Source organism: Cheilinus undulatus, linkage group 23 (assembly GCF_018320785.1).
Source record: "Cheilinus undulatus linkage group 23, ASM1832078v1, whole genome shotgun sequence".
In the NCBI taxonomy this organism is placed as follows: Eukaryota; Metazoa; Chordata; class Actinopteri; order Labriformes; family Labridae; genus Cheilinus; species Cheilinus undulatus.
Genome location: NC_054887.1, coordinates 9,319,413 through 9,342,441, shown reverse-complemented (window position 1 = coordinate 9,342,441; position 23,029 = coordinate 9,319,413). Strand labels below are relative to the sequence as shown.

General features: G+C 38.2%; 2 protein-coding genes across 2 annotated transcripts in view; one reads left to right on the top strand and one right to left on the bottom strand.

Annotated features, from left to right (window-relative positions):
* Positions 1-17,728, bottom strand: part of zgc:162331 (uncharacterized protein LOC793007 homolog) — a 66,833-nt gene extending 49,105 nt beyond the window's left edge. The window contains exon 1 of the mRNA XM_041781054.1: positions 17,595-17,728. The gene's annotated coding sequence lies outside the window, so the exon portion shown is untranslated. The remainder of the gene's footprint in view (positions 1-17,594) is intronic.
* Positions 17,729-17,759: 31 nt separating this feature from the next.
* Positions 17,760-23,029, top strand: part of slc13a4 (solute carrier family 13 member 4) — a 49,703-nt gene continuing 44,433 nt past the window's right edge. The window contains exon 1 of the mRNA XM_041781052.1: positions 17,760-17,890. Coding sequence (XP_041636986.1) covers positions 17,768-17,890 — 123 coding nt within the window. The 5' untranslated portion in view covers positions 17,760-17,767. The remainder of the gene's footprint in view (positions 17,891-23,029) is intronic.

Below are 23,029 nucleotides of genomic sequence, written 5' to 3'. Positions count from 1 at the left end.
AATTCTGATGTTTTTATATTTTGGCATGCAATCTGATGCTAAAACAAGTGTATTGACGTGGCTAAGCCCTGTTTTTCTCTCTGCTGTAAGTGATATCTCATGTTTTTCCCTATTTTATTATTCAGACGTATACACTTGTTTGACATTTACTGCTTCCAGCTCACACATGTATTCATTATTTAAATGTATAACTCCCATGAGGACGGCCTCTACTGTAGTTATAATAATGATGCAGCTCAGTGACACACAGAAGTATTAAATAACATCAGTACATGTCAACATTAAACAGCATATAAAGTGAGAATCAAGTCCCTAATCAGCAGAACGCTAGAGCTGATGTCCCATCTGAATTCAGCCTCACTGGAACCCCAGTCAGAGTTTGATCAGTATTTCCTATAAGGCCTTCTTTAAAGTTTGCATTTAATTATATATAATGTCCTTAATATGCTACTGCAGCCTTTTATCACATGAATTTATCATGATCACATAATTTATTTAACATACACTATGTATAACTAGAACAAACAAATGAGATTATCACTGAGCAGACCATCAGCCTCACTGCTGTCTTCAGTCAGAGCTGCTGGGTTTGTGGAAGGAAAGTGAGGCTGAAATGGTCGACAAAGCTTAAGGTAAATAAGGAAAGAGTAGCAGTGTTGACACGTGTCTATGATGGTCGCGCTCTGATCATGACTGTTTAACGTATGGATCCAACACGTGAGAGGGATTATAGGGATTAAAGAAGCAGCCGGGCAGATATGAATGAAATTCACATTGGTACACATCACTCTCCAGTCTTTGTTAAACTGTATCTGAGGGTTTATGTAAGAAGACCCAGAGGAAGATATTCTGCTAAGCATTTGAGCTCAAAGGAAAATGTGATTGACTACAACAAGGAACGAGCGCCTGGTGGTTGCATGCCTCTGCAAGCTATCTAACTGCTGGACAGTAAAAGTACACAGGTGGGTCAGGAAGAAGGGCAGTGGAGGTTCATAGAAATGTTGTAAGTGAGGGATGAACATGAGGCCCAGTGACCTCCATCTTCAACTTCCAGAATTGTATCACTTCTTCTTTGAGTCAGAGTTGAGATTTGTGCGGATACACAGATGTGCATTCTGCTACTTCCTGTCCTTTCAAAATAAAAGGCACAAAATCCCCAGCATAAATATTTTCAATGATTTACCTGTGTTTTAATTTAACAGACAACGACGTGGCTTACAGGGCCAGAGCCCCACATTTTTTCTCAAAAGCCCCCAATGTTTTTAGTTTGGTGAATTATGTTGCTGTTGAGTGTTATGGTAGACCAATGAAAATAAGTATATTATAATAATACAAAACTTGCTGATTAAAATGCTAAAATTTCCAAATTTAAACCATTTAAATTAACTCTAAGATTTTACTTACACTAAAGTGTAAAAAATGATGTTTTACATTGATTTAAATAGTCCCAATTTCTGCATTTCATTTAAAAAAATTTTTGGAAGCAAAAATGTTACTTTTTATATCTTTCAAAACAAATACTACCAAATACACACTTACATGAAATACCTATCCAACCTATGTAATATCGCTATATTGAAGAAAAAGTAATGACATAGTTTCTGCCCTTTTTAAGGAGGCATGAATAAAATTTTTAATCTTCAACTTGTTCTATAATGTTTTCAGAGTGATAAGGACTGTTTGAGAAACAGTTCAGTACCAACAATTTGTGTTTATAAGCTATTTATTGTTTAATAAAAATTATTAATAATTTATATATTTCTGCCACTTATTTAGGATAAGTGGGACATGATAAGTATAAAACCTAAATCTTGTCTCTGAACAATAAACAATTTTCACCCAAAAAAATGACTTCTGCATATGAAGACCACTAGCTTATCTTACTGTACATCGCACAAAAATATTGGAATTTTTCTTTTATTAAATTAGAGTGTTGGTAGATCAGTCAGTAAGGCCAAGTATGAATTACATTTCCATTAACAGTTCTGGAGGTCTTGGAAAATTCTCTGAAAATTCCAAGAAAAATGTGGAAAATCTGCAAATAATTTCCCCACTCAAATATTTTTTCGTTAAATCCCCAAAACTTTACATTCAGTAAACTTTTCTGAAATAACATAGAAATACACTTTTACAACTTTAACCAAAATTTCAGTGAAAATTCCTTTAAATTTTCTAACAAATTCCCCAAATCTTCAAAGTGAATTCCACCAAAAATTTTTAATCAAATTCCCAAAAATTTTGCAAATCCCCCAGAATTCCATGGAAAATATCTAAAAGGAAAATCCCCACACAAATTTTCAATGCATATTCCCAAAACTTTCAGTCATCTTTTCTTAAAGGCCCTTAAGATATACATACAAACTTCACCAAAAATTCCATGAAAATCCCAGAAAAAAATTTGGCAAAGCCTAAAAACTTTCACCCCAAATTTCTGATAAAATTCTCCAAAATTTACAGATATCAACCCAAACTTGTGTGAAAAATTATGTAAAATTCCCAAACTAACTCCCACAAACATACAAACCAATTCCCAAAAAAGGGAAAGTCCTCACACTTATTCTCTAATCAAATTCCCAAAACTTTAAGCCTTCAGTGACACTCTGAAAAAGCCTAAAGATATACATACAGCTTCACAAAAATTTACATGAAAAGTCCATTGCAGGCATTTTCCCAAAAACTCCATGGAAAATCAGGGAAAATTTCCAAACATTTTCCCCCATGATCCAAACAAATTCCCCCAAAAGATCATGATAATTTCGGTAAATCAAGAAGGAAAATCCCCACTGAAATTTTTTAATCAAATTGACCAATTGACTTTCTGGATATTTTCCAAAAAAAAGCCTAAAGATGTACAGAATATTTTCACAAAAAATTTTATGAAAATTGCTCAAAAATGTCATGCACATTTTCAAAAATTTCAAAGCAAATTCCATTGAAAATGTCTAACCAAATTAGCAAAATAAATCCCCAAAAATTGCACAAAAAATTAAGGAAAGTACCTCAAATTCCCATGAAAAAGCAACAAATTTTAAAGGACACAGTTTTAGTTGTATACCTCATAAGTGATAGGATAACTTTATTTTGAGTCCTCTTGCAGTTGCCTTCCTTTGCCTCATGATAAAACTGCCAGTGACCAAAACACAAAACTCTTGTTTATTTTGCTGATTCGTCACTTGTCAGAGGCCGTGCCTGTGCAGGTAGTCAGCATTTGTCAGAAAAAAGGGAAGGACGTATTCATGCAACAGCATCCTTTCTTTTGGAGTTTCCAGGTAGCAATATCAGATTACTCAAAACTGGCATAAGAACTTGTCCTGGTTTCAGGATCTGATGTTTACTTGCCAAAATGGCATGCTTAAAAAACCCAACTGAAACTGGAATGCTCAATTTGTAGTCTCTTGAAAAAAGCAACACTGCTGCATGAAAGAGACAGACAAGCTTGTCTCTGAGCTCATCAGGCAGACAGAAAAACTCAGACTTGTTGTGTAGTGTTGAATAATGAAGCGATGTACAGTGTAGTTACTTTGGAGAGTATTACAGCGACGTACATCACACGTCTGTCTGTGGATACTCACACTGGCCCACACAGCAGCAGCAATCTGCAGCTCTGTCACTATCAAACTAATCCCTAATGCGACATCTAGAGATCTTAGAGCACATTAAATACTGTTATATAATACAAAAGCACAGCACACAAAGACACGCACATGCACGTGCACTCAGCTCTCTGTCAGTTTGCGTTTCCTTTCTTGTCTGCTGCTGTCGTTTAAACAACAGGACTCAACACATACTGTATATCGTGCATTCTTCCTGGCTGCAGCGTTGTATATTTTTGCACGTCAGTCTGTCCTTGTGTGTCCCTTCACCGTCCATATTTATAACCTTTTGTCTGTAATTCTGTATGTCAGTGTGCACTGGTCATGTGGATCACAGCGGGACAGAAAGCCAATAATCAGAGCTAAGTAAGGGCGTGCAGAGTCACACGGGACAGAGGGGCTTTAAGGTAACGACAGGTAAAGTCCTCATCACCTTGGTTAAAGTGTTCAGTGGCAGCGGTTCAAATCAGAGATCCGGAGAATTCCTGGTGATGAATCGGAGGATAGTGAGGCCAGACTGAGGCAGATTGGACTGCAGTTTGATATGGAAGACACTGGAAAGATTAAAACGGTCTCCTCTGCTGACACTTTGATCAAATATGACTTTAAGCTTGTATCAGTGAGGCTGGGATCAATATTAATTTCATTTATAGCATGCATATTTCAACACTGCTATAAAATGAAAAAAGAAACCTCATTGCCCTTGACTTTTTCATAATAAAACCTGAAAACATGAGCGTCTGCTAAAGGTAGTGTCCCAGGGGTCATCAAGTACATTTACACATGGGCCAGATTTAGTGTTGATAGAGAGTCTGGGGGCCAGATTTTCAAATAAACAAAAATAAAATACATATTTCAGTCTGGTTAACATATTATTATATTAGTATTGTATTTTCTTTCAAAATGCAGGACATTTTTAGGCATTTCAAGTGAGATCTACAGATATTATCTATAACGCAGCATAAGGAGATGGACCTGACAACAGGACTGGCTGGGCCCCTGACAATCCCAGAGAATGGGTCCCACCCAACTGTGCATTAGTATGAACTCATGTTAGACGCTTTACAACCCCTTTCACTACTTCATTTGGCCATTTTGGCAACATTTTATTTGCCACTTCTAAACCAATTTTAGCCACTTTTTGACATTTTGCTACTCTTTAACCCCTTTTTCACGACTTTGCCAGGCTATTTTTGCTGTATATTTTTTGCCACTTTTGACACATTTTTGATACTTTTTGCTTCTTTAAACCAATTTTTGCCAATCTTTAACCCCTTTTAAACTACTTTTTCTGCATGCATTATCCCTGTTGTGTGACTCTTCTCTATTTTTGCCACTTTTAACCCATTTCTTAAAACACTGTGTTTCTCTTTTACCAATTTTTTGCTACATTTTAACCTCTTTTCACAACTTTTCCTGCCAATATTTGTCCCTTTGTGCCACTTTACAACCCATTTGGACACTTATCATCCATTTTTGCCTCTCTCTTACCCCTTTTCACCCCTTGGGTAGACATTTTAAATCATACTTTATTAATCCCTGAAGGAAATACATAGTTTACACTCTATTGTTACACATGCTACACAAACATAGGCTGAATTACATGCAGATACACATGCACAAACAGGATCCCATGGACATGCACTAATGGAGAGATGTCAGAGTGATGGGCTTGCTGCCCTCGTTGGCGTGCTGCTGTGAGCTGTTGGGGGTTCAGTGCCTTGCTTAAGGGCACTTCAGTAGTGCTCAGGAAGTGACCTGGCACCTCTTCAGCTACCAGGCCAAAGTCCAGATATGGTCTGACTCGGACTTGAACCAGTGACCCTCTGATTACCAGCCCAAGTCCATCCAGACTGAGCTAAAACCAATAGTTACTCATAGAACCACAACATCTTTTCCTCCTTTTCTGAAATTAATGATCCTTTGGCAGGAAGCTCTTGGGGGCCTGATATGTCCCTCGGGCCGCCAGTTGGTGATCAGTGCTGTAACCCAGTGGGTGGTTTCTAAAAGGCCTTTCAAAGTGACAAACACAACAAGAATGACTAAAATCTGCCTTACATCCATTCTTACAGATACATTAAACACATTATGATGACATTTTATTTACCTTCACATAAAAGTCATTTTACTGAGGCAACCTTGAAGCGTTATGACCACAGTCTGACATTTAACAAGGTTTTTGTGTGTGTGTGTGTTACATATAAGCACAGAAGTGTTGTGGGTAACAGTGGGCTCCACCAATCAGAGACATCTTTGTGATACTGTAGGACTGTTGGTACTGTAGTTCTTTTACCCAAGATCAGGAATAAATCATGTTGTTGATAAAATGAAGTTCATATCAAAAGATTATGCCATTTTTTAAAAGTCAGGTGGCTCATGGTGTGTCTGTATGGACGTTAGAATGAGGTAGTGGGCATGTCTTATCCCCCTCCTCCTAGACCAGCCCATAACATTGTAAAGAATTCTTTTTACATTTCAGTTATGGATGGGGCTGGTCGGGAAACCCTAAAGAGCACATTTTTATGTTTTGTGGTTAAAAAAGCACCCTAATGGGCAGTTTACCACACTTTGTCCACTATAAGAGCATCTTTATTCAGATTTTCCAGTAGAGGAGCACTCTGAAAGGCAGTTTTTCAGGTTTTGTCCACTGAGAGGCCACCAATAAAGCCACCTTTTCAAGTTATATCCACTTGAAGTCACACTAGAGAAAATATACTCATATTTTAACCACTGACAGGGCACCCTTAAGAGCACTTTATCAAGTTTTACCAACCAGAAAACACCCTTGAGGGAACGGATCTATATTTTGACTATGGGAAGAGTGCCCAAGTGGGACATGTCCATGTTTTATAAGGGTACCCTAGAGCCTTGGTTCAACTGCTTTGTACAATCATATTTTTTACTATCTCAGGTTCAAATGACCCCATTTGTCTTTTAAAATATGTGGTTATAATTGCAGAATTAAGAAATTCAGGTTGCGATTTGTCCTCAAGCAGGTGGTGGTGGGACTTGATGCTAGACCAGTTGATAACCACTGCCTTAGAGCAAGCTTTCCAGCCGGTGACCCCCAAAATAACACTGTCAGAGACCCGGGAACCCCACCTTCTTTGGACGTGGTTAAAGAGTATGATGCTGCACAAAGCACCATGTGCAAATTTACATTTTAGGACATTTTCTTGTTTTACATTTTACTCACATTTAAGCACAAATCTCACCTAATAACAGTGTTTTTATTTTGAATTGAACTTAATTTGATGATTTTTTTTTTTAAATAAAAGGAACCAATTTACCACTTTAAATCATATCAAATTTCTCTCTTTTTTTTTTTTTTTGCAAAGCATCCAGTGACCCCCTTTCATTGACCCCTGATCCCCCCACTGTGGGAACCACTGCCCTAGAGCACATGATTAAGTTTTGTCTGTTCATTTCATTAGGTTTTGTCCACTGGATGGCACTCTGGAGTGCATTTACCTACATTTTGACAACTGGGGGCCAATTTTGCCAATTGGAAGGGCATCCCAGAGGGGACTTCATTGAGTTTCCTCTGTTTAAAGACACCCTTGAGGGCTCTTTAACAAGTTTTGTCCACTTCATCAGCACCCTAATAAACACATTATCAAGTTTCATGTACCAGAAGACACCCTTGAGGGCATTCAACTATATTTTGAACATGGGTAGAGTGCCCAAGATTGAAAATTTCCTTATTTTTGTTGCTGGAAAGGCACCCTCGGCTTCATTATTAAGTTTCCTCCTTTGGATGGTCACCCTAGAGGGCTCTTGATCACATTTTGTCCACTTCAAGGTCACCCTAGAGAGCATTTATCAAATTTTGTCCACTGGTAGGGCATCCCAGGGCGCTTTATCAAGTTTTGTTCATTGTACAGCATACTAGAGCGCCTCTACCTGTATTTTTTAAAACAGGAAGGGCACCTTACCTCGTTTTGCCTACTGGAAGGCACCCTAAAGAGGAACCTCTAAGTTTCGACCATTGGAAGGCACCCTGGAGGGCACTTTGCCAAGTTTTGTTACTTGAAAGCCTTCCCTTTTGTCACTTTACCACATTTTGACCTTTATAAGGGCACCTGAGATTGCTTTTTATCAAGTGGTCCACTGGAAAAGCACTTTTCCATGTTGTTAACTGGAAGGGCACCCTGGGTGATATTTCACCTCATGATGTTCATTGGCACACTACCCAGGGGGTTCTTTGTCCCAAGTTGTCCACTGGAGGGGCACTCAAGAGGGCAAATGATCAAATTTCAACCATTGGAAGTATCCCTTGAGGGCTCTTAACCACATTTTGTTCACTAGAAGGCAACTTAGAGTACATTTAACCATGATTTGACCACTATAGAGAACCCAAAAGGGCACTTTTCCATGTTTTGTTTACTGATAGGGAACCCTATGGGGCATAAGTGGGCATGTCACCCCCCATGTCATAAAGGATTTTTTTAAAAATTTCAAGGTAGATCGAGATAGGGTAGTTATTCTGGGCATTAATGTCTGAACACCCCAATATTCCAACTAAGAATGACTGAAGAATGATGATTTCACCAATGGGGTTTCAGCATGTCTCATTAAATCACAGCCATGATACTGAACGAGACTTCTTGGCAGAATCACTCAGTGACAGTCTAAGGAGGATCCAGCTGTTGGCAGCTGTCACAGTTACTTTAAAATCCCTCAAATCCTTTATTTAGGAACACTTGAAGAAAGACAATTCAGCCGGTAATATGGATTAGAAATTAAGTCATCTTAGTTCAAATATTTCCTCTGTTTGAGGGTTTAAACTAAAATAACTGGTTTAAGAAAAGCCAATCACTTCATACTCACTGCTGTCTTAAATTTAATGACACCCTCAGTTGGTGTAATCCCTCCTTTCCAACATCATCAAATGATTAATAAACTCCTCTCAGGGTCTTACTGCAGCTCAGTGGGGTCCTGACCACTGGAGGGTCTTCACTGATTAAATTCACGTGTCTTCTGTTGACCACATTTGCTGATCTTGTTTCTCCTATAAGAACCAGTAGATCTTCTGGCTTTTTATTCTTATTCCTGCTGCTACAACCCACGTCTAACCCCCAGGGAGGGCAAGCACGGGTCACACAGGAGGAAAGGGATTTGAGGGGCAGGGATCAGGAGTTGAAGGTCTCTGGGACAGCTGGGGAATAATCCTGGACAAGAAACCTCTGCTGGAGAGTCCTTGAGGGGTCTTCATACAAGGACAAATCCTCAGGGTAGAAAATCACGTGCCATGTGCATAGGCTTTAAAAGCTCTAATCTTACCGAGTGTATCTGTTGAATAAGGATTTTACTTTGAAATATGAAAGACCACAAGAAAAGGCCTGGATCCCTTCCTGCTCTGAGAGATCATTTAACTCAGCACAGGAAACTCCCGCCTTGGGGTTTTTCTATCTTGAAAAGAGTGTTTATCGGTTTATCTGAAAAGTTGAAAGTGGTGATCAGTGCTGGACTCAGGATGTTTGGGGGCCAGGGGCAAAAATTCTTATTGTTCGAAGACAACCTTAAGGGCATTTTACCACATTTTGTCCACTGGAGGGCACCCTAAAGGTCAATGTTCTGTGTATTGTTCACTTGTATGGCAACCAAGAGGGAAATTAATCAAGTTTTGTCCTGGAAGGCACAAATAGGACCTAAAACCATTTAACTTTATCACATTTCTTCATTTGGAAGGGCTTTCAAGAGGGCATCCAAGGCCACTACATTTTGGTTAACTGAAAGGGCACTTTATCACGTTTTGTCCACTGGAAGGCACCCTAGGGGGCAATTAAGTTAAGTACTGACACTGGAAAAACATCCAAGAGAGCACTTTATCTGGTTTTGTCCACTAGAAGGCACCTAAGCGAGCATTTAAGCATGTTTTGAAGAGCCCCAAGAGGGCACTTTTCCATGTTTGATTCACTGGGTGGGCACCTAGGGCACTTATCCCCTAGAAGGGCACCATTCAGAGCACTTTATCACATTTTGCCCAAATGGATTGGCATCAAAGTTTGAAGTCTGCCACGTATTGTCACTGGAAGGGCACTATAGAGGAACTTCATACTATTTTGTCCAGTGGAAGGGCACCTTAGAGGGCACTTAATAGCATTTCTTTTCATAGAATGACACTGAGGAGGGCACTTTATCAAGTTTTGGCCACTGAAAGGCATGCTAAAGGGAATGTATCCAACTTTGTCAACCAAATAGCACCCGTAAGAGTACCTTACCACATGTTTCCCACTTGAAGGGCAACCTAGATGGCACTTTTCCATACTGAGTTCACTGGAAGGGCATCCAAGAGGCACTTTCCCATGTTTGTTCACTGGATTTGTGCCTAATAAGGCACTTTATCTCATTTTGTCAGCTGGTAATGCACTCAGGAGAGCACTTCATCAAGTTTGTCTCCCAAAGGCACCACATTTGGAAAGAAATTTTTTTTTTGTTACTACTGGAAGAGCACATTTTGTCCAATTGAAGGATCCCCTGAGGGCATTTAAGTTACGTTTTTGACACTGGAAAAGCACCCAAGAGAGAACTTTATCATGTTCTGTTCACTACAGGGCATCTGAGAGAGCATTTGACCTTGTTTGACCAATGAAAAAGCACCCAAGCTGGCACTTTTCCATGTTTGGTTTACTGGAAGGACACTTCCATTACATTTCATCACTTTGGAGTTCCCCCTATAGAACACTTCATCCTATTTTGTCCACTGATGGTAACCAAAGAGGGCACTTTATCAAGTTTTTTTTTACTGGAAGGGCACCCTAAAGGGTTCTTTATCACATTTTATCTTTTGGAAGGACACCCAATAGGGCACTTTTCCATGTTTGGTTCACTAGAAGGGCACCTAAAACTGCACTTTATCAAGTTGAGTCCACTATAAGGCACGCTAGCAAGTACTCTTCCATGTATTGTTGATAGCAGGGCACTCTAGAAGGTACTTTATCCTATTTCATCCAAATTTTGTCCACTTTAAGAGCACCCTCAAGGGCACTTTATTACGTTTGTTCACACAAAAGCACACTAGAGGACATTTCATCATGTTTATTACTCCTGGAAGGATACCCAAGAGGGCACTTTATCAAGGTCTGTCTACTAGAAAGGCAGCTCATCATGTTTGTAGCATCCATAAGGGCATTTAGCTGTATTTCTACATCAGGGTACCATGGGGCACTGTTGCCTGCCCTGCTCTATCATTGAGTCCTGCAGTACATTATGAGTACTAAGATATATATTTTCCAGACATTGGACACCCTTGTTAGCATAGATTTCTTGCAGTTTACTTTATTTTCTGAAATGTTAGTTTCTTTTGAAGCAGCATTAATGGTTATCTTCCCATCTGTTGCTATAATTTGCACTCATTTACTACTTATTGTTTGTTATGACTGTGTGCATTTATCAGGGCCAGACTTACATGACATTATGCCCCCTCTGCTGCCCTGCGAACCCTACGGCACTTATTACCCTTACTAACATAGGATCAGCAGTAGACTCCAGGCAATAGCTACCTGTGCCTGATGGTAATACTCCCTGCTGTCAGGTTAAAAGTTGGTGCTTTGACCTCAAATTTCTCTTGTTTCCACACGTGCAGCTTATCTCTTATCTCCCCAGACTGAAACATGGAACCACTTGTAAATCTGGTTTGAGGATTTCAGCGCAGATCCGAGCTTTGGGTGACTCCCTGCAGCTTTTACACTAATTTAGGAGGTGAGCAGCAGCAGCGGCTGCAGATTTAAAATAAGCAGTGGGACGAGATAAACGTGCCATGACTCTGAGCAAGGCAGGGAGACTTTGGGACCCCTGGAGCTCGTCTGATCTTAGGTTTGATCCCTGACTGTTGGTCCTGGCTACATTTAGAGTCAATAAATGCCGTAGTAGGAAAGTGATTAGTCGGTATCGATGCAAGAAAGGGCAGTGAAAGAGCAAAATCATAATGCCATCTGAATGCATGAATACAAAACTGTCATATTTTAACTTTTCCAGCACAAATGAGCTTTTTTCTATGCTAAACTGTGCAAAAATGGATTTTAAAAATAGAAAAAAATGTGTTCTTTACAAAGAAAGAGGAATAAATGAATAAAAATGAATTTAAAAAAAGGTCTCATGCAGCATCTGTGAGGCTGAGAGCTGGAGGATTGAAAGTCCCGTGTAGCTGGCAGACACACACTCATATGGATTTAGGTTTAGTCGTATGTGCTCGTGATTTCTGCGTTTTGGATGCGATTCTTAATCTGGGGTGAAAGGTCACTGTAATCTGGCACAACAACTTCTATTTACAATTCAGGTCTTTGGCTGAGCTGATATGTTGAGTATGTAATGGGTTTTTTTTCCACCGGTATTATCAAAAATTACAAACAGGGCACTAAAAATAAAACTAAAGACACGGATCCTGTCAAAAAGATCAGAAATAATGCAAATATATCTTTAAACTAACTTACTATAGAAATACAAGATCATTCACTGGGTTCTTTTAGTAAATGGATAGGAAATAGGTTTTTTTCTGCAAAGAGTTAAAAAAAATCAGTTTTCTCTGTAGGACTGAAGTTTGTTTAGTGTTAACGGTATGAATAGAAAATCTGAGCTCAGTCTCCCACCCTCTCAAGTGGACAGCACCATCTTGTGGTTGTTAGTGGTACAGTTAACAGCTGTTTAAATTCAGCTGTCCTGCAGCTTTTTCCATCACCACTACACTTTTAAAAGCTTTATGTTAATTTATGTTTTTTGTATGGGTTATTATATATGATATGTATGCAGGTAGGTCTGCATGTACTTATACTACATCCTTTAGAACAGGGATGTCAAACTCAACCACAGCAGGGGCCGAAAATCTGAATTTAAGTCTAACCCGAGGGCCCAACAGGGTCAACATTTAACCATAAACTGTCAACCTTATTTTCACAGGTAATACATTTAAGGGGAAGAAAACTGATGATAAATGAACTTGAGATATAAAAAAATATTCAAAATGATAATTTTAAAGGCTCAAAATCTGAGATAAAAAGTCAAAATATTAGTTAAAAAGGTCAGAACACAAAATCAAAAGCGACAATAATGCTTTCAAAAGGCAAATATATGAGATAAATTGTAAAAATCATGGGTTTAAAGGTCAAGATATAAGATAAAATACAAAATCATGAGTTTTAAAGGTCAAAATATGGGATATCAAATCAAAGTTAGGAGTTGAAAGGTCACAATATGAAATAAAAAATCAAAATGTTGAGTTTAAAAGGTCAAGATACAACTTAATATTCAAGATTGTGAATCTAAAAGGTCAAAATATATGATGAAATTCTAAATTGTGAGTTTAAAAAAGTCAAAATATAGGATTAAAATTCAAAGTTAGGAGTTTAAAAGGGCAAAAATATGAGATTAAATTTGAAATCATGATCTTGAAATTTCAAAATATGACTTGAAATTTAAAATTGGCCCCGGGCCTGAAGTTTGACACCTGTGCTTGAGAACATCTTTGTAGTTTTGCCTTTAAAGCCTAGTGTTAGTTCATGCATTACATAGTTGTCATACCCCCAGCTGTGATCAGCTGATGGCCAGCTGGTCCTAATTATCGCCTCCCAGCTCCCATAGCCAATCACAGCTCTTTCTCTCAACACGGCGTTGTATTTAAATATGACTTACATCTCACTTATCTCTGCTTGCATTAATGCTCATGTACCGAGCTTCTGCTGCTGGCAAAGCTTCACCTCCTCCACCCCAGCCTCCTCCTTCATAGCATAAAGCTGTTGCAACCATATTCAGATTGTTGCTACTATGGACTAATTTCTTTTGGACTCTATTTTAGTAATCAGTGCACATTGTCATAATTGTGTCTATCCATATGGGGGTTTCTAGCCCTGGAAAGCCAAAGCAGGCTGCTTGACGAACCCAGGGAGCATCTTTCGAGCAGAGCAAACTGTATTCTATTTAGTAATAAAATGATTAAATGTATGATGAGAGTGTTCCTGACTGAGATGTCATTATACTGAACTTATATTATGAGTTGAGCCTCAATTACAAATGGAATATAAATAAAAATGTGTTCAGTTTAATACATGTGTGTACATGTGTATGTCCTTTATTATAATAATATATACAGTGCTCACTTTTTTCAGTTTGGTTGTGTTGCAGCCTGACGCTACAGTCATTTAAATGTATTCTTAGTCTCACTCAGTACCCCAATAGTGCATAACAATACATGCCTTGGGCTTAAGAACTACCAAGAACCGTGCAGTCTGGTTGTATAGCTGTTATTCTGTATTTAAACAGTAGTCACAGGAACTCTTATGCTGCTGTTAAAAAGAGAGAAAAAGGAAAACAGGAGCTTGGTTACCATCCATGAGAGCGCCGTTCAAACTGACTCAAAATAACTTAGCAGCACAGTGTGTCTTTTTGGTGCATTACACGATTCAACTGCCAATATCTATTTAATGTTATAATGTTATATTTAATGTAATCTATATTTAACCAATAATACATTACATAGCATTGCTTGTGATAGTATATCATCACAAAAACACACAAATACAAACACTTATTAAGATCCATTTATGTGTGAAGCCTTTGACAAAGTTTCTCACAGTTTAAGGTTGAAAGAGGTTTAAAGAGAATTAGCTCAGTGGTTGGGTTATATAAGCTCAGCGGGCCAATGAAGAGGAGCCTGTGCACACATGCACCATTCAGAGGCCTCTGATTCTACACATGCGTGTGGTTTAAGTCTGTGATGTTGCTGTTTATGAAGATTTCATTTTAAAACTGTTAATGGTTGACATTATTATTGTTTTATTACTGATTTTTTTTCACTGTATATAGATATATGTACTCCAATGCAAACAGCTTTAAATAAGCTTTAAACAGTTTTGTAAATACTGGGCAAGAAAGTAAGAATTCATCCTCTTCATGAAATGCAGAAAATGTTTTTTTGGCTGTTAATGTGGTCTAAATGTTCCTAACAGTATATGTTACTTTGCTGCAATACAAGAGCTCTTTTAATTTGAAATATCCTTCATTTAACACTCATATGCGAGCAGTTTTGTAACTTCAAATGCACTCAAGCTAAAGACTGGTAGTAAGGGAGTTAACTGCCTTCAAGCCAGTATTCACTAGAAGCACTTTTAGCTGCAATCACAGCAATGATTCTGTGCGAATAGATCTCAATCAGGCTTGCACATCTTGACACAGCAATTTAACTCCTTTTTTCTTTGCAAAACTGCTCAAGCTCTGCTTGGGATTGGGCATGAAAAGCCCTTATCAAGTCCAGCCACAAATTCTCTCTTGGATTGAGGTCTGGGCATTCAGTTGGCCATTCCAGAAAACTAGCCTTATTGTCTTTAAACCATTTCTGTGTAGCTTTCACTGTATGTATTCGGGTCATTGTCTTCCTGCAAAATAAATCTTCTACCAAGCAGTAGAATATGATTATTCTCAGGCAACAGTTGTTGCATGCAGAGTCTCTCTCATCTCAGCTGATGAAGCTTGTAACTCCTTCAGAGTAGTCATAGGTGTCTTGGTGGCCTCTCTCACTGGTCTCCTTCTTGCACAGGCACTTAGTTTGTGAGTGTACAGATGTGCCATTTGTACATCCCTTGACTTGTATCTTTGAGTTGTTTTGAGAGTTCTTTTGTCTTCATGGTGCTATGGTAGCCAGGAATACTGATGAATCAGTGACTGGACCTTCCAGACACAGGTGTCTTTATGGTACAATCACTTAAGACACATTCACTGCGCTCAGGTGATCCTTGGTTCACTAATTGTGAGACTACTAGCACCTGCTTGCTTGACCTCTGTTGAATCACCTGAGTGGATAAGTCAAAATTGAATTGCACCTTGCCCCCTTATTTAATTTTCCTTTTCAAATTTATTTGTAGATAGCAATTTGTGCAACATTAGTTGGTATGTAAAGTGCTTTACAAATAAAGTTTGAATGCTTGACTTTTTCAATCCATGCTAAGTTCATTCTCCGGAGTTAGTCCATTTCATAGCTATTGATCCACCCAAAGTTCCTTATATCCTTTCAAAGTAAAAGCATGCCAAATAGACAGCCACTTACCCTTAGTGTAGTAGAAAAGTCCATAATGAAACAAATTAATTTTGGTCATAAAAAGTGAAAAATAAATATGACATAAAGGGAGATTAATCACAACTAACTCTAGAAATTCTGAGAATTTTTTAACACTTTATTGATAGTTTTTGAAAAAAACAGTGTTAACACTAAACATGATACAAAGACAGAAGTAAAAAGAAAAACAAGTAGATAAATACTGCATGGGAGGAAGAGTTTTCAATTGCATCATATTTGTCAGCATTACTAGTAGAATTCTATTTTTAAATATTCCAGTGAATTCTGTCTTATGGTGTATTCTTGATCACCCTCTATAAACCAGTGTTAATTTTGGCAGCTATTTTTAATTTTAGACTTTGAATGAAATGAATTTTAGTTTTAGTCATATTTTAGTCACTTCTGTCCTTTTAAGTTTTAGTCTGGTTTTAGCCAAAAAACTCAAAACATTCTAGTCAAGTTTTAGTCCATAAAAAAGTCCTCACATTTTAGTCTTTACTTTTAGGCCAAGCATTTATTTTCTTGTCTAAATCTGGTATCAAATCATGTTAGTGTGTTCTCTGCACCCTGTCAAATTTGGGATTGCTGCTTTCTACAGCTGAGAGGCAGAATAGATCCAGCTGCATTGTTTTTTTGACAGATTTACCAACAGTGGAAAAATATCATGGATTTTGAATGTCCAACAAAAACTACATTACATTTTAGTGTAGTTTTAGTCATCTTGACGAAAACTAAACTTAGTTTTTGTCAGTTTCAGTCATCACTGATCTATTTTTGTTCGTTTTATTCAAGTTTTTGTCGTGGAAAAAAAGGCTGTCGACGAAAATTTTTAGTCATAGTTTTAGTCAATGAAATTAACACTGCTATAAAATGCTAAAAAAAGGAATAATAACAAATAAAATAAATAAAATAGAATAAATTAAATAAATTATAGAGTAGGGATATATGGCAGAAACCACAAATTTGAAAATTAATTAAGTAGATGAAATAAAAAAAAACACCTCAAGATTATATAAATTATGAGAAGAAAAAAATAACATAAATAAATAAGATAAAAGATGTAAATAAAATCAATATATAAATAGTAAATCTGAGATTCACTATGATTAAAACATGTTATCATATGATAGCCCTATAAAATACAAATATGTTTGCCTAATTCAAACGCGTTTTGGTTAAAGGGCAGAAAATACTTTATTTTTCTCTCAAGGTGGTGTTTAATTATTATAAATAAATTACAGTGCCACTTCTGTATACTAGTATTAGCTTGACACTTGTTCATCCTGAATGCAATTACTTTAAATGTCCTCTAGAGGGCAGTGTGTGCCTTACATTTTTCCATGCTGGTCCCTGTCTGACAGGTTTTATTTCTGTCAGCCTGATTACAGTTTCAGGATTCCCTATTAGTGAAAGCAGTAAGTGTTGGAAATGAATGTAAAATATTTAAAGTGTTATCTGTTGATATTATGAGGAATAATTATGCCAAACCGAACTACTCAAGAGCATGTTTTTTTTTACTTCATTATTTCCTATGAACTGTTCTTTAAAAACTTCAACCAACCCTTTATCGTTTTACAAATGTTATAATTCTTTACTTTCTACTCAGTTATGTTTATCTCCTGGGACTCCAGTTTTTTCCTCGTTCCCTGATTATACTCCGGTGTATTTTTTTCTGCACTAAAGCCTTTGCATGAGCACACACACCCTCGTCTGAGTCCAAACTTTTGCTCACCTCTGATTGGTCCATTCACAGCCAGAGAGGGTGGTGCAAAGAGGCGGTTAATTAGCATACCTATCAGGGCTAATAAATGTGCCTGCAGCCTCACCTGATGTTCCGAACAGCATCAGACACTCACAGAAGAGGAGAAGAGGGACTCCGGCTGAAGTGAATGGCCCCAAAGTTACGCAAAGTGGAAGTTAAATTCAGGTTTAGCAAAGAAACTTCCGCCACTCACCTCTCAGAGACTCAATCAGGTCCGGCCACCGTCCGCGCGTAAACGGGCAACGACAACTTTTACGCGCCAGGGAGACCCTCGTTTAAGTTTGGCGGTCTCTCCAGCCGGTTTGTGACTTTCACTCCCGGTTTTGCTGAGTAGTGGCCGGTCTGACCCCGAGCTCCGGGTCCCCCATGAGGCTAGAGGCTGCAGCAAGGATGGATCTGATCAGGAAGCTGTGGAGGGCGAGGAAGCTGATCCTCGTGGTGCTCATCCCGCTGTCACTGCTTCCTCTGCCGCTCATCCACCCAACCAGCGTGAGTACAAGAAAAAAAAAATTATTATTTCAGACATGGAAACAGCTTAAAAGTCACGTGTGTCACGAGATCAATATTCAAAAATAATTGAATGGAGATAAAGCCTTAATACACCAACTCAACTGGTAAAATGACTCTTATAAAGTAAAGTTATGGCTTTAAACCAGAAAATGAGTCTCTGTATTGTCCATATTTAGAGGCTTAATTGTGTGATGTATCCCTGTATTTTTAAACAGTATATAAAAATAGTCATTTATTTGGATAAGTTAATGTTAATTTGAAATGTTAGATGGCAGTGAAAAGATTGTTTACAGTAAAAGAAATACTAACACTAAAATATTACTGACTTCAATATGGTTATCTTTAAATGTAAAGGATAAATAGAGTGTTTTATTCTTTTTTATTTTATTCTATATACAAGTATTTGAATTTTTGTACAAATCAAAGGATGTTACAACAAAATTAAAGCCTTAGACACCAAATAATGTGAATTTTTGTGTCTTTAATGATCAAAAATTGCATGAAAAGTCCTGCACTCTGATGGGAACCCCTTACTCCCTGCCATATTCATCCACTTTTCTAATGTTGTCAATATATTTGTGCAATCTAGACAGTGCTTTCTCTCTTTTGGTCAAAAATATGACTTTGAATCTCTTAGTTTCTGCACATTTTGAACCACAGATCATTAAAACAATTGCAATTTTACCATTTGAAAGACGTGGTATGCAAAAGTATCAATATACGGAAATGTTGCTAATGTTTTTGAGCAATCTAGACAGTGTGAAGACGTTTGTCTGCAGTATTTTGATCATTAAAACAAAAAAGGCCCTGTATTGGTTGTCTAGGACTTCTTTTTTTGTTGCAACCAGGTTTCAATATCTTGATAAATATCAAGATATTTATCAAGTATCGCAATTCGGCCAAAAATCGAGACATTATTCGTGTCAACATCGCCCAGTCCTGGCGTACAGAGTAGACTTTAAAAACTTTTATAAGTATACAGGAGATATCTGATCACTTACTTAAACAAATTCACAATAAGCTGCTTCCTGAGTAGTTTTATAAGACTGTTAAAGCTGCTTAGAGTAACAGTGTGTACAAGAAGAGAACTCAGATCATTACAAACCAGACACACTGTAGATTAAACTGCAACTTCCTGTGATATGACAGAAGCAAGAACTACAACAAGCATCAAGCTACAGTAGTTATAAGTCCTTCAAACATTGTTGCGTTTATTCTAGCTCTTAAAGTCAGTCATTGTATCCACAAACGATAAATCCAATGAGATAAATACCTTCAGAAAATCAGAGCCGGAGGCAAAAAAAGGAAAAACATCCAGTTGTTCCTTCTTGTTGATTCCAATTGCTGCAGCTTCCTGATGGGATTTGTGTATGTAAATGTGTGCATGCAGGAGTGAGAATCAATCAAAAGGCATCACTGTCCTCTGTTCTGATGAGTGCTTGTCCCGGTCATCAGCTGAGCTGTTGTGTGGAGAGGAGATGTCGCGACATGTTGATGAGATGGGGATCACAGAGAGGGAGAGAGAGGGGGTGAAACCCATAGGCTCATGTTCGGATTGTTTTCTGTTACAGACACTGAAAAGAAGGAGACATCTGCTTTATTCTGCCAGAGTAAAAGTCTCAGACATGTGAAATAACTCTGGAAACAACAACTGAGTCTGCATGAAGAGTTGTGGCTCAGCGTTTCCAAGACACAGGCTGCAAGACAAGAGAACTCTTATGTTTAGAGTTGTTAGAGGTTCAATGTCTAGGGATTTCCTACATTAGTTTAAAAACTAAGTACACTTTTTAGCTGAGTCCTTATGATAAGTAAAATATTTCCAAAAAGTTTTCAAAGCCAGAAAAACGCCAAAAACAGCTTGTGTCTTGGAGTGGAAACACTGGAAATAAGATCCAACTCTTCATCAAGGAATCCCCAACTGCAGCAGGAAGCTGCTGTTCTGTTGCTGTATCACATTCATATCTGTGCTGCACATTCTGTTGCTTAAGCTTACCCCTGTTACTCACTCCCCATCCTCCCCTGAACCTCTGTAATGATGCGGCCCCACTAGACATTTTCAAGCCCCATAGCTGCTCTGCTCTGCCCACATCTGCTGCTTACTTGTGGCAACTGTGGATGTTTGTCATATTTCAATAGGAAGGTCAGGGGTTTCATACCCCTTGAGCAAGACCTTTAACCCCAAATTGCTCGGTGGCGTGTGAATTTGTATGAATGGGGTTTGTCAATACTGATGACCACTTTACATGGCAGCCTTCACCACCAGTGTGTGGATGTGGAGTTGGATGGGTGAGTTAAAAGCGCTTCAGTAGTCAGATGATTAGAAAAGTGTCATAAAGACTCTAGTTCATCGCTTCTAGTTTCAAAATCAGGACTCCAAAAGTGCACTCAGTGAGGTTTTTACCAAACAGTAAACCACCATTTTTGTTTCATGGATGAATTTGGTAACCTGACACACCAGATGGATGTGTTTCACACATCCATCTGGGAAAGCTTCAATAGGAAACATCTGGGAAAAGGCACAGGCTTTGAAAAAAAACTCAGAGTGTGATTGGATGAACGTTCTGTCTGTCACATCTCTACGGGCCAATCAGAGCAACAAAACACCTGACGTAGCTGCTATTGAGCTGCGCGTGCACAGCCACCGAGAAATAATGCGAAACATGGTGACTATAGACATGTAGGTACTCGACTTTTGTCGTTTTTGAAAAGAAAACAACCCACTGTTGTTCTTTGTTCTTCTTTAAATGTTGTCTAGTTCTGATAAAACTGCCACTTTAGCAGCTTCCACGCTAAGCTCTTCCTCCATAACTGCACCAGCTCTTGCTGCTGCTTGTTTACGTCACGACACTGCTGCGCCTGAAAGTACTGCCCCTCATTGCTGATTGGTCCTGTCACTTTCTAACCGGGCCCAAGCGGTTCAGATGGGAGCTTTGCGAGATGGATTCGTCAGTGAGGAACAAGGAAACGGGCATATCCATCTGCTTTACAAGGTTATGAATTTGGCAGAAAACATAGAGATGTGAATTTCAAAGTATCTCACAATTCAGTTCAGGGTCGAGATTTGATTCCTAATCTATTTTCGATTCAAACCGATTCACAACACATTCAAAAGTTCTTATAAAGAGCTGATTATTTTGGCATCTGCTCCAGTCTTATATGCTTAAAATGTGCTTAAAATGATGCTTTTCAGCATATTTGTAGTGTTTTTTTATCAACTAATTACATCAACGCCAAAGTAAACATTTGTTTGTTATTGAATTGCAAAATATTTTAATATAAATAAAATGTTTGGGCTTAGGCAGGAATAGGGTTAGGTATTTGGGTTTGCTTCGATACTTTTTAAAAAGTACCAATGCCTAACAGAAAAAAGTGTTTTAATGGTCAGCAGCTGAATTAAAGCTCTCTCTGTACTGCAAATGGTTCAGAACTAAGATACCAACAGAACTTAAGTAAAGGAAGCAGGTTTAACTTCTTTAACATATTTCATGTCTGTCCTTTGGAGTGGTACTGAAATGAAGCACTGAAAGGTATAGGATGTGTTGGTACCGGTACTGTGTTGGTACCAGATTTCGATACTCATCCTGAAGCGGGAAGCATATTTATCAGGAACTCCTCAGCGAAAAAAAGACAATCCTATTCTCAAGTCTTCACTGTAAACGATGCTGTAGGAGAGCAGGTGTTATGTTTTATCAAGTAACCGTGTTAACTTGTGACTTTTCAGCTGAAAGTGTCAGCAGTTGTCAACATTGTTAAAGCAGTGAACATTTTCTGTTATGTTTAAAATCCTTAATTTCTATAGTGGTTATAACAAAGGCCTTGTCACAGCAGCCACTGAGACAGACAGGACGGTGTAATTGTTGCCAGGTGTTCTGTCAAAGACTTCCACTTAAGGAGATGGGAAGTTGCTGTTCTGTTGCTGTATCTCATTCATGTTTCTTGCTGCTTACTAGAGATGGACCACAATTAATTACTTACATCTCATCACCCCTTGTAACACACAACTCAATCCTTAATCGCCTCCCAACTACCATTATGGTTTTGCCTCACTAGGCATTTTCAAGCTGCAAGATGCATTGTCCAGCTGTGACCACCTCCACTGCTAACTTCTTGTTTACTTCAGAATTCCTGTGGTTAATCAAAAGTAATCTCCCCTTTTGGTTGCATTTTGAGTTCCTTTATTTTGCGTTAAAAATGGTCTTTGTTTAATTTTACTTTCTTTGTTGTCTTAAATGAGGGGTCACTGATTTTCTGATTGGATAAAGACCTGCTTTTATTTTGAAATGAAATAATTACGACATGAATTTAGCCACGTAAAAAGAAATCATAATGATGGAAATTGTAGATGCACTTTAAACTGCTTTTCTCCAATATTATGTGAAATTCATTTGATTGAAAAAAAGGTGGTTTACTGTTTAGTGAATTCGCCTTTTAGAGTGCAGGTTTTTATTGAACTGAGTCCTAAATTTAAACAAGAAGTAAGCAACTTGGCTGGACTCATCTTTTTATTGTTTTGATCACAAACTATTTGGTGGCTCTGTTTGCATACCGTCCCTTGAATCCTGCTTAGAGGAGGTGTTTCAAAGACACAGAAGCTAAAAGAGAAGATAGTTACATCTCAGAGTAGTTAAAGGCCTTAGTCTTCACCATCCTTTTGACTCTTGTGAAAATGCCTCACACGTCTCTCGTGTTCCTATTATGTCAGACTTCCTGATTCCGACAGGTTGTGTTTGGGATTTTGGAATTAAAACAGGATCATGTTTCATGAGGCTCAGACATGTGAGATTTGTCTGGTTTAATGTCAGGAATGAGCTTAAAGTCCCTCAGCATGCTCTCAGCTGAAGTGACATCCTGTGCAGAGCACTCGCTGCTGTGTCATATCATGAGAAAAGCTTGACTAGGATTAGCTGTATTTTCTCCGTGCAGTCAAGAATGTTGACAAGGAAAACAACAAAATAAAGCTTCCTATTAAAGAGATCTATCTGTAGTGAATGGTTTTACATGGGCCATGCAACTGCCGGGTTTTCTTTCTTTTAGTACTAATGAAGCAGTACTTTGAAAAACTCATGAGGATGTTGAACAATATTTGTAGATTCCCCGGAAGCATTTCAAAAATAAGTA